This window comes from Melospiza melodia, chromosome 10 (genome assembly GCF_035770615.1).
Source record: "Melospiza melodia melodia isolate bMelMel2 chromosome 10, bMelMel2.pri, whole genome shotgun sequence".
In the NCBI taxonomy this organism is placed as follows: Eukaryota; Metazoa; Chordata; class Aves; order Passeriformes; family Passerellidae; genus Melospiza; species Melospiza melodia.
This window is the reverse complement of record NC_086203.1, coordinates 20,140,172-20,152,931: the sequence shown is the minus strand read 5'-3', so window position 1 is coordinate 20,152,931 and position 12,760 is coordinate 20,140,172. Positions and strand designations below refer to the sequence as shown.

At 40.4% G+C, this 12,760-nt stretch overlaps 1 protein-coding gene across 1 annotated transcript; it reads left to right on the top strand.

Annotated features, from left to right (window-relative positions):
- The first annotated feature begins 503 nt into the window (after nt 1-503).
- SEC61A1 (SEC61 translocon subunit alpha 1) lies at nt 504-12,358 on the top strand. The gene is made up of 12 exons (XM_063164772.1): nt 504-573; nt 1,794-1,861; nt 2,517-2,582; nt 2,671-2,749; nt 3,565-3,696; nt 5,023-5,132; nt 5,330-5,483; nt 6,202-6,362; nt 6,875-7,072; nt 7,392-7,583; nt 9,165-9,241; nt 10,028-12,358. The coding sequence occupies exons 1-12, from the start codon at nt 567-569 to the stop codon at nt 10,212-10,214; spliced, it is 1,431 nt and encodes a 476-aa protein (XP_063020842.1). The 5' UTR covers nt 504-566; the 3' UTR covers nt 10,215-12,358.
- Nucleotides 12,359-12,760: the final 402 nt, after the last annotated feature.

The following is a 12,760-nucleotide window of genomic DNA, read 5'->3' as shown; positions in this document are numbered from 1 at the left end:
CATTAACCACGGAGTCCAGAGAATGACCTACACAAATCATTTCTACATGGCCAGAGGAGCTGAGACATTTGCACACAGCTGCTCTTTCTGCCACCTGACGCACTTGTTGTGTGGCAGGTGCCAAGAGATTCTTACTGCACAGGAAAGCCTACAACGTCTTGCTACAAAAACACACAACCAGGAAACGAATTTTAAGTGTTTATTTATGTATTTATCTGTTGAAACCTCTTAAACCAGCGCTACGCTTTGTGGTAGCCAAAACACGCGTCCCTAACACAGGAGCCAGTCCCATACCATATCAAGATGGCGGCAGGAAAGGACTACAATTCCCGTGAAGCCACGCGCCGCTATGGGCCGCACCCGCGCCATGGGGGTTATTATGCTCCCTGACCGCAGAGCACGATGGGAGTTGTAGGCGGAGGGCCCTGTGGCCACAGCCCGGCGCATGCGCGGCGGCGGCGGCGGACGCGGCGCGTGGCAGGAAGCGGAAGGGGGCGGCCGCGCTCGGAGCCTGACGTGTCCCTCCCGCCGCGGCCGCCGCTCGCTGCTGCTCGGCCGGCGCCGCCATGGGCAGTGAGTACCGGGGATCCGCGTCCCGCCGCTCCCCTTGCGCTCCTGCTTCTCCCCTCTGGCCGGGAAAGAGCCGCTCCCGGGGGTGGCAGCTCATGGCGGGGAGGGAACCGGCGCCGTGTGCCCCGTGCCGGGCGCTGCGGCGGGCCCCGCCAGGCTGAGGGTGCCGGGTGGCGGGGCCGATGTCACCTCGGGTGCGACCCCTCAGGGACAGTGGCACAGGGGTTACAGACTGTGCCTGCATCCCGCGGTGATCGATCCGTGCGAACCTGCAGGAAAAGCTGCTTGGGAGGCGTCTTAGTCGATTGCTATGTTGCTGTAGACATTGGAGAGACCTTGATTTGAATTAAATTGAATATCGCGGTCCGATGTAGCTTTTCAGATATAATCGTTTGAAATTAAGAAAATATCTTTTGTGGTCAAGTCTTAGCTTGCCGCTGAAGTTGCAGCCTTCCATGGAAAGGTGGAAAGGCAGCAGTAGTTTCAGTTCTGCACTGTTGTACTCTTCTTCGTTCAAATCACTCCAAAATACGGATGCAGCCCTAGATTTGTCCTTGCAGTTTTAGAATTAACTCTCCCAATTCAGAGCTCTCTGCTTATGGGAGACCTTGTGACTTTGCAAATCCCCTCTTCATTTAATGCTTATTTTAAGACAGACTTCTGACTTAAGGATGTGTCTTTTTTTGCTAGAAGGGGATCATGGCATGAGATATTCTGTAGACTAACTTCAGTTGATGTTTCTGAATTGCTTGGGTAGGAACTGTTAAGTTGTATGGCCCAAAAGTGTGTAGGAATTCTTAAACTATGGCTGAAAAGTACTATATATATATAATACCCAAGGCAATTTTTTCTCTCTAATATTTGGCTGAGGAGAAACTACCATGAAATAAAAGTTCAAGGGTATTGGTAAACTCGTGTAAAGCAATTAAAGGTTTTTTGGTGCTGTCAGCCTACTTGGTGGAATGGGAAAATGCTTGATTTTCTTTAATTCTGTTCCTAGTCCACACTGTACTTAAAACATGTTAGCTTAATGTCTGTGTAATTAGAACAGATAAGAATTTAATAATACAAAACGTACACCCTGCCGCAAACTAACCAACCAAAATTTCCTCAGATTTGGGGCTTTTATTTAGAGTACATGTTCAAATTCAATTCAGCTTGAGCTTTTTTAGTGTTCGTTGTGTCTGTGTGCTCACTTTGTCTTTTAACTTATTTCTGTACAGTAAAATTCCTTGAAGTGATCAAGCCCTTCTGTGTTATCTTGCCTGAAATTCAAAAGCCAGAACGGAAGGTAAGTTAATAAAACTTACTTCCTAGGTTTGTATTTGTGTGCTATAAAATCAGAGTTTGCATTTGTGGGATTTGGGGTTTGTTCCCTGAGGGGAGAATGGCAGATTTAGGTACAGCTGTTTTTAGTGGAGTGCACGTGGGGTGCATCTCATGTGGATGTGGTTGTACAAGAATGAACGGGGTTGGGCAGATTTGTTTATGTCACAGCAGTGCATGGTGAGGTGTTGAAGGCAGCACAGATTGAAGTGTAAACTAGAGTAAGTTAAAGCAGCAACTTTAAAATCTCTGCTTCATAAGCACTAATCTAAGATTATTTGCTGAGACAAGCTGCTCCCTATTACTGTTTTTTTCTCATCATAAGCTCTTACTCCTGAAAATGTAAGATTCATTTCTGTGGAAGTACTAGAATTACCTTGCATTGACATAAGCTTGTTTATTTGGGTTAAATTTTGAATAAAGCTTTGTAGCTTTCCTTGGTCTTATGTGGGATGAAAGGGATGAACAGTATGTTGTTTTCTTTTGGGTATTCTGTACTTTGTACCTCCACAAGAAAATCAAATGTGCAGCTGTGAAAGTTTACTTGATGTACTAGATCTTATTATCTTGACAGCTTTATCATCTGTTGTTGATGTTTGGTTTTGTGTTTTTCCCTTTAGATTCAGTTTAAGGAAAAGGTACTATGGACAGCTATCACACTCTTCATCTTCTTAGTATGCTGCCAGGTATGTTTCCTTCCCTTTTTAAGGAAGAGCTGAAATGTTTCAAGCATGCCATGAAGTCTCTAATTTAATCTCTTGGTTGGAAATGCAGATTCCCTTGTTTGGCATTATGTCATCAGACTCTGCAGATCCTTTCTACTGGATGAGAGTGATTTTGGCATCCAATAGAGGTATGGTCAGACTTTCAGGAGGGAATGTTTTTTACCTTGAATCAAAATGGTTTTGGACTTGCATTCTGCTCCATTGCAATGAATATAAAAACTGGAGAATGAAAAGTAATTTTTCTGTATTATTTAAAGTGTAGCATTGGGAAAGGCACATTCTGGACTAAATGAGTTTATGGCTGACTGTGTGCAATCTATTATATGTAAAAAAATTGAGCTTTTTTTTTTTTTTGGAGGGAAATGGTTAGGAAAGAGATAGTTCCTAATTACCTGCATTGCTGCTGTTGCAATCTTCAAGATTTGTGATTTGTGTTTCAAAATCATTTGTGTTTCCTTGAGTGCTGTGGTTTCCTGGATGACTTCTTTGAGTCTGTCACAGAGAAGATTGAAATGCACAGTAGTTCATGTAAAATTCATTTTCTTGTAGAGGCTTTCTAATACAGGTGTGAAAGTTAAAATTCATGATAGCTTCCCCAGGAAACAGAAATTTATATAAACTTTCTAATGTAGCTATAAATTAAGAATGGTGACAGTTTCCTGAATGCTCTTTATCATTCTATATCATTTGGTCTATCAGTTTACATCCTACTTTGTTTTATGTAGAGTAAATATATTCTTGACAGCAAAAAGCCTTTTTCAGTGAGCACAGTATTTTTGAGGTACTGAGGAGTACTACATGTCAAACTGACTTGTAACAAACTTTTGTTATGATTGATAATTTTTACATTTACAGAGATTTGGAGTTTTAGATCTTCTCCATTGTGATGTAAAGGTTGATAAAAACTAACTTTGAACTTTGCTGTTCTTCCTGTGTCTGGCAGGAACATTGATGGAGCTGGGCATTTCACCCATTGTGACCTCAGGGCTCATCATGCAGCTCTTGGCAGGTGCTAAGATAATTGAGGTTGGTGACACCCCAAAGGACAGAGCTCTCTTCAATGGAGCCCAGAAATGTGAGTAACAGCTCATGTTGAGCACTGGTGGTTTAGAGTATCTCACCCTGACAGTGGAAAGTGAATTTACCAAGGGATGAGTGGTGCAGTTGGGCTTGTGGGTTTGTGTCATTTTCTGCTGCAGACACCTGCATTTCATCAGTCTCCTACTGACAGCTCTCTGCCTTGTTGGCTGTGAAGCTTGAGAAAGGTGTGAAAAGGAAAAGAGTCCGTGCCATTGGCATTGCTGCTGTAATCTCCCCGGATAAGTGAAGCAGTGTAGGGACTGTGGAGACTCAACTTTTGAACTGTGTTAATCTGAGTGTTTCATGGTGATTAAGATGTTGGTTGTAGCTGTTTGTACCGTGCAGCTCCAGCCATGGGTCTTTCTCATCAATAAGGGCTCTCTGTGGTCACCTGATAATGACTTCCAGAAAAAAAATTGGGTGTTTTGTAGCTATTTGATGCTGTACACTATTTACTGATATGTGTACTGGAAAAAATTATAAATTGCTACAGTAATATCTTAACACCCTCAGAGTTTTCAGTATCTAAAGCAGCCTTTGGTAACCAAACCCACTTGCTTCTAAGTGCATTTGAACTATCTGTGTGTATTTCTATTTTCAGTGCCAGATTGCAGACAGCAAAGTTAACTTGCTCTTGAATTTAAATACGGTGTGACTTATGTATTCCTTCCCAAATGTTGTGGTTTAACCCCATCTGGCAACTAAGTATCACATAGGACACTTGCTCACTCTCCTGTGGGAAGGAGAGGAGAATGAGAAAAAAAATAATAAACTTCGTGGGTTGAGATAAGGACAGTTCCATAACTGATACAAAGTATAATACAATAACAACAACTGTAACAAAAAGGAGAAAGACAAGTAAAACCTTAGAGAAACGAGTGATGCACAATGCAATGCTGACCACCTGCTGGATGCCCTGGCAGTTCCTGAGCTGAGATCAGCCCCTCCTGGCCAGCCCTCCCTGCTGAGCCTGACATTCCAGGGTATGGAATATCCCTGTGGCCACTTAGGGTCAGCTGTCCTGGTCATGCTCCCTGCCAGCTTCTTGTGCACCTGCTGGCTGGCAGAGCAGGGCACACTGAGAAGTCCTTGACTTGGGGCAAGCACTGCTGAGCAGCAACTAAAACAGCAGCACATCAGCCTCTCATGGATTATTCTCATGGAAAATCCAAACCACAGTACTCTCCAGCTACTACAAAGAAAATTAACTCTATCTCAGCTGAAACCAAGATTCTCTACCAAAAAGTGATTTCTGTTTCTCTAATTGCCCACTGACATAAGGATCCAGGACAAATACATACTTGTTCTTTTTATTCTGTAGTGTTTGGAATGATCATTACCATTGGACAGTCCATTGTGTATGTAATGACTGGAATGTATGGAGACCCATCTGAGATGGGTGCTGGTATCTGCTTGCTTATCACAATCCAGGTAATTTCTAATCTTCTCTATTTACTCTTTCCCTGAAAGGGTCAAAAAATCAGCCTTATGTACAGGCTATCCCTCATGCAGAGCAAAAAGGCCCAAGTGTACTTCTTCACATATAGCCTAATCTTTTAATACACATTATTTTTCTAACAAAATGAAAAAGACATGGAACTAATGCTGTATTTCATTTTTTGCTGTAGCTTTTTGTTGCTGGTTTGATAGTTCTGCTCTTGGATGAGCTGCTCCAGAAAGGATATGGTCTTGGTTCTGGCATCTCTCTCTTCATTGCCACCAATATCTGTGAGACCATTGTGTGGAAAGCATTCAGCCCCACCACAGTGAACACTGGGCGAGGTAATATGGCACAGTCTGTTTTCTTTACCAATAGTTTGTAAAAAAAGCAACATCTTTTTATTTTTTTTTAATGTTAACTTAATGCCAAATGCTGTTGCTGCCATCTTGACTGTGTAGTGAATCTTGCTAGTGCAGCAGGTGCTGCTGTGCAAAGTGCAAGCACAAAGATATTTTTTCTCAATTTGTAGTATTTCACAGGATATTTACTGAACTTGAGTTTCTTACAGTGCCTTCATCAGAAATCAGCAGTAGTGGACTGCCATTGTATTGTGGCTGCTGTCCAACTTACTGACAAAATATTAGCTGTTTCTTTCTGCTCCTTGCTTTTTGTACACTTTGCCCTAAAGACCTTAGTCTCCAAACTCCATCTGGAGATGATCCTGTTTGCTGCTGTATAGTAGAAAACAGAAGTGAGGTTATGCCATTTGCTGTAATCCAAACAATAACTTGTGTCTTACCACAACTGACACTAGAAAGCCTGATATTGGGTTATGATTTAGATTCTAGGCCACTACAAGGGGATTTAAAAAAAAATTTTGGAAATAACATAGCTGACATGAAGGGTGTAAATATAAAAGTCTGATAATGTGCTCAAGATGCAAAAGACTCAGAGCAATCCCATTCTGAATCCTGTAGTTCAGAAATACACTTACTGTGACAAAACACTGACACTTGGAGATAATCACAGCTCACCTAAGTTCTTCTTTTCCTTTCCAAGGCATGGAATTTGAGGGAGCCATCATTGCTCTGTTCCACCTTCTGGCTACTCGCACAGACAAAGTCCGAGCTCTTCGTGAGGCCTTTTACCGTCAGAACCTCCCCAACCTCATGAATCTGATTGCCACCATCTTTGTCTTTGCAATTGTCATTTACTTCCAGGTCAGTTGGAATAATGGGGGTTGTAAAACTGTATGGACTGTAGGTCTGAAATTTGCTTCCTTCTACAAGACATATATTCACAAGGCTCATTTTTGTACATGTAGCATCTGGTTGTTCATTATACACTGTCTTCTCTTAATCAGTTTCTACACTTACCATAGTCTCACAGAAGGCTGGAGACTTAGTTTGGTCTCTGAAAAAAGAAACAAAAAACCAAATAAAAATACCCCAGATGCATGTGCACATGTGATACTGTCTAACCCAAATGCTATTGCTTTTTACTGGGAAACACTTTGAAGTTTATAGGCCTGTTTGTTGCTGAAGTATAGGAAGTTGTAATGTTTCTTTTCCTGGATGCTTTGTTCAGTCTTCTTGAAACTTCAGATTTCTTCTGGTCTGAATCTTTCATACCTTCTTGTGTGTGGCTGTGTGTTTAGACAGCCATGCAGTTTTGCAGTTTTTGGGTTCACATCCAGATGTAATTGGGGACTTTTTTTTTGAAAACTTTTCAGGGCTTCAGAGTGGATCTTCCTATCAAATCTGCTCGCTACCGGGGCCAGTACAACACCTACCCCATCAAGTTGTTCTACACTTCCAACATTCCCATTATTCTCCAGTCTGCCCTGGTGTCCAACCTGTATGTCATCTCCCAGATGCTTTCTGCCCGCTTCAGTGGCAACTTGCTGGTCAGCCTGCTGGGCACCTGGTCTGTGAGTATTCCTTCTCGTCCTGCATACATCTTTACAAGGGCACCATTGAAATGTGGGCTTGAAGAGATGGTCTCCCAATATGAAGACACACTTTGGTGATTGACTTTTTCAGTCATACACGCTGAAACTCCTGAATTAGTAATTAGTTTGAATTAATAGTAGCATATGAGGCTTGCTGTGATGAATGTAAATTTGTGTGCTGCTGCAGTAGTAATGATGCAAAATGACACAGAGGTGATACAAACTTTTCTAAGACTTGGCTTAATGGCTAAGAAATAATGAGAAGATTGATGACTGACTGCTTGCTTTCTTCCTCCAGGACACATCTTCTGGAGGCCCTGCTCGTGCTTATCCAGTTGGTGGACTCTGTTACTACCTGTCACCTCCAGAGTCCTTTTCTTCAGTGTTGGAAGATCCTGTACATGCAGTTGTTTATATTGTATTTATGCTGGGCTCCTGTGCTTTCTTCTCTAAGACATGGATTGAAGTCTCTGGCTCCTCTGCCAAAGATGTAAGTTTAAAATGACAAATTATGTGAGCTTACATGATGAGAACAGATGGGCAGTTGTAAGAATAAGACTGACTTTCTTCTGAAAAGCTGTTCTGCTGGTAATATTGTTGGTAATATTCATTGTTTGTGGAAACAGGGACTGTATCTTTTTTTAATTGAGAAAGATTAGACAGAATGGGGGTAATTTTTTTCCTGTTTTCTTTACTGCTTTTTCAAAACAACATCAAAACTTAAATTGCTTTAATTGGAATTAGGAAATTTAGAACATAGAAATGTGTGATCAGTGTGAGAGTAGAAAAGGTAACAGGAGAGGTAGAAACTCTTTCAGTGCCACGTGACAGATGCACTGTGTGCAAGGCAGTTGCCACTTAAAAACTTGCAGGTAAAGCTCAGACAGCCATTCCTGACACAGAGTTCTGAGCTTCCTTTGTGGAAAAATTAACTAGAGATTGTTACTTTTAACTAGAGAGCACTGACAATGGAGAATATAATGCAGTGCATTGATGTACCTGAGGCTAGCTTCTCAAAATTTCCATTTGCTACAGGATATTTAATATTCAGGAGCTACATCACCCTGAAATTGGAGTTGGCAAACAAAATGGAAAATTGCTGTCATTGTGGTATATTTGTATTGTGTGATTCTGGGTAGGAGGTGAAGTTTGGCAGCCATGTGGAATGGTTTAATCCATTCTTTTACAAATAAGTAATTGCACAGTTACTGTAACAGTGTGAGCACTCTCTTGTTTTGCATCTTGCTGCTTCTCAGGCATGCAGGGAGGCACTCACAGCCATGTCCAGTCAGGTTTTATTTCAGAGTAAACCAATCCAGTATTCAGAGCAGACAGTTTTTAACACTTTAATACTTTTTCCTGATACTAAATAAAATAATTTTAGGTTAATGCAAAAAAGGTCAGAAATAAAAGTTGATAAATCATTAATTAAATTTCCACTGTGTAGTGGAAAGCTGACAGCTTGCTCATCTCAAAGTGTGTTTTCTCAGTGCATAGAGTCAGTGATGAGCACCTTCATGTTCCCCTGCTAGAATTTGTTACCCACAGTTGTTAGTGAAGTGTTTGCAGGGCTCTGCTGTAACCCTGTGCAACTGCAGAAATCCAGTTTAAGAATAATGTTCAAAGAAGGGATTCTAAGTCTAGTTTCTAGTGTGGCTCCACAAATAAATAGTTGACTCAACTGAATGCAGGAAACTAAAATGGAATAAACACTTCAAGGAATGATTTTGCAACATCTGCAAAAACCTCATCAGGGGAGAGGTAGATGGAAAAACATGGATTGAATTATGTGTATGAGAGCCTACCAGTATCCAAATTTTCCTTTTCTCACTAGGACTAGAATTATCCAGAAAGCTTTGAATAATTGACAGGTAGAAAAGTGCCTGTGCCTGTAATTTATCTGAAGTTAAAATAATGGATGTTTTGAACTCAGATGAATAATGTAAAACACAATCCAAAACACAAAACAATACAAAAAACACCCAACCCCACCACCATTTATTTCTGTTTTCCCACAGTACTACATTGCATCACAGTAAATTTACTTACACTATTCCTTGATTCAATACAGGTTGCCAAGCAATTGAAAGAACAGCAAATGGTAATGCGAGGCCACAGAGAAACTTCAATGGTACATGAACTCAACAGGTGAGCTGCATATTCACTGGCTGTTCATGCAAGGTGTTATGGGCAAACAAAGGGCAAAGTTTGCTTTGACTTGCATTTTGTAGATCCTAGAACACAGATATTATTTCAGCTTTGATGTCACATGCATATGACATAGAACTTCATCTCATTAAGGGAAGACTTGTACAGTACATCTTATTTTTGCCTTGCATTTAATGAATTTGCCTCAAATTCTGAACCTTATATTTTCCTGTTTTTTTTTTTTTTTTCATTTATGTACTCTACTCAGGGTAGCTAATAATGAGCATTTCAGTGTACTTTACTACTTCAAGCTGACCCAGAAATATTTTCTTACTGTAATTTTTCTTGTGTTATTAGTCTTGAGAGCTATTTTCATGCAGACCTTGCTTCTAAAACAAGTAGTTACTTAAATCTCCTAGGTGCAGAGGTGGGCAGGGGTTGATGTCTTTAGGTTTTCAGATTTCAGGGCAGGACCTATGTACCCTTTCTGGTACCAAAGGTACCCTTTGTTATGGTAATGTTATTATAACTTTGGATTTCAGTCACCTACAGATGATTTGAAGAGCCAGTAGCCATGAGTTTAATATTTGTGCATAATTGCATGGTGGACTGTAATACCTTCTCCTCTCAGTGTAGCATTTTTTTCTTCTCCAGTCAGGTTGAGCATTTTATATTCTTATCCAGATTGCAGATCCACAAGGGAAGAGAGTATTCTGCCACTGACTTTTTTGTTACTATCTAAGCAAACTCTAATGCCCCTTTCCTATTCTCATTCATGTTTTCCAGGTACATCCCTACAGCTGCTGCCTTTGGTGGGCTCTGCATTGGTGCCCTCTCTGTGCTGGCAGACTTCCTGGGGGCAATTGGCTCTGGAACTGGAATTCTGCTCGCTGTCACCATCATTTATCAGTACTTTGAAATTTTTGTAAAGGAACAGAGTGAAGTTGGCAGTATGGGAGCTCTTCTTTTCTAAACCTAGCTTCTCATGGACCCAGGAAAGAGAGGAGGGACATTCTCAAAGTGTAGCCAGTCAGGAGAAAAGAAGTACCATAAACTTGATAGTGTCATTCTATAGAAACGCATATTTTAATAATGTTTCCAAAGCACATTCCCTTATGTTCAAACTTTTCTAGCATACTCTTTGCATTTTATAAATTGATGAGGAAGATGTGCAAAAAAATTTTTTAAGAAAATTGTTTTTTAATTATGTGTTAGGAGGGTCAGTTTTCTGACTTGGATTTAGTTCAATGACTCCTAAAAATTTTTTGAGCCCCTTTCACATTTAGTAACCTGAAGCCTTTACAGGTTTTAATTAATGTTTGTTAAATGAATTTTTGGAAGGGATTTTTTTTCCATTTAACTTGTTTTTGCATCTCCTTTGCAGTAATGGTGAAAAAAAATCTCTCCATCTGACGCTCAAGTTCCATAATTACGGTTGTAAGCACAAATGGTGTTTCATGTGTTAGGGGTTTCTTTTTTCAGTATGGCAGATTTGAAAGGCAGTTGTTTCTTTTTACTATGATACAATATCTATAATTCCAAATGTTGTCTCGTGTAATTACTACACTAGACTTTGTCAGCTGTTGAGTATTGGCTTGAGACTGTTTTCAAGTTTCTGTGTAAGAAAGGAATGTGTCCTTTCCCATCACCTCTCCTCCACAAGCAGAAAACTCAGGTAAATCTAGATTCTGCCAGAACCTGTGCCTAAGAGTTGCTACTTTGAAACTTGGTTAAACCAACTTTGTAAAGCCTTCTAATTAGTCTTTATTGCCATTAGTGGCTGTGCTTCTAGTTCTCATGTCAGCTGAAAGGAATGAGTGTTATGGCTGCTTAGATGCAAATCTGCCTGTGCTCTTTGCTAGAGTGAAGTTTCTCTCCCTGATAATGAATTCTGGTCACGTAGCAATCAGGATGTTATCTGATTACTCATATCTAGTGAATTTTGAGTCTCATTACCACAAAAGAGTGGAAAGAATGGATGCTACTTGTCTGCTTTTGTAGATCTAGATAGGAAACCCTTGTCAGATAACTCCACTAAGGGGCTTATGTAGAAGGCTTTTCCATCCTATAATCTCTTGGATTTGAGTGGTACATAGGAAAATACTCTTTCAGAAGGTATTGGGATTCCTTTTTTGAAGATCACACCTTCAAAATGGAGAGTTTACAGTTAAGGCTGTAGTGGACCATACTAAAACTTAATTTTCCATTTTAATTTCGGTTGTCAGTGCTAATCAGGTGCCTAGGACCAAATGCAAATATTTGTGTATGAGTCTTGTAAATGCACTTCTCCTCAATCAGTATTGGACAACGTGGAAACCAGAAGGAGGAGTTGTGGCTGCTGGAACTTTTCTTTACACTGCATCAACATGCCTTCTGTGCATTTGTGCATGTTGGGCAGACAGTCCTTGAGTCACTGTTCCTGCTGGAGTGGTGGGACTCTGTTACACACCCAAGGAGCACAGATGACATCCAGAAACCTTGTTAATACCCTGAACTCAGATACCAAACATGTGGGAAATCTGCAGATGTGGAATGAGATGCACCTATCAATGAAAGCCAAATGCCCGGGATGAGGATCACGATTGGAAAAGGAATAAAAGAACTGGGATGAAGTATCCATGAAATTATCACTGTCAGCCATTCACTATGATGTCACACTACATTGAATAATTTTTGTGGTTTTTATGAAGTATTAATGCACCACAGCACAACTGTGATGTGAAATGGGGACAGTGACAAAGTGGCATTAAAAGGAAAGAGTTCTGATACAATTCTGCTTTGGGGATTCTGTTGTTGTTTTTCCAGGAAACCCAATACAAACTATTTTAATATAAAAATACTCCACTTCTGTGCATGCTGCTCTGGCTGGGCTGGAGCTGTACTTGTATTTTTGGTCATATCTGTTTGAACTGGTTGCAGTTTAGACCATTTGCTCTATGGTATCTAAGCAGCACTTGTTCTGTGCATCTGTATTTTTGTGGTCTAGTGGTGAATCTTTGTTATCAAACACCTGTGTCCTCAAAGCAGAGCCTGCTGGCCATACAATGGATGTTCACAAAAAGAAATAATGCCTATAAAATCTGCTTTATAATGAAATAAAGTACATCTTTGGAGCTAGTGCTTGGCTTTTGGTGCTTGGATACTGTTAAAATTCTAACACTTGTGGAGTAAGGTTACCCACCTATGACACTGAGATACTGGTACCCTCAAAACACCTGATCAGAGTGTCAGTGTGAAATAAAGACAATTTGTATTTGCTCCAAGGGCTCTCAGTAGTGGGTTGCCAAAATTACTGGATCTTGACCATTCCTTCGGGCTTTTTTTTTTTTTGAGTTGCTATTTTAAAGGCACTGCACAAGTAAATAGAAGGTGAGTGGGGTAATGATGCATTACTTTAACAAAAACTATTTCCGTTAGAGATACAATGCCAGTCATTTTGTAGTGTGATAAGACAAGAAAACTTAAAGCTGATGATATTCCCAATATTGTTTTGCCTTTTGAGCTTTTAAACTTAGAGTA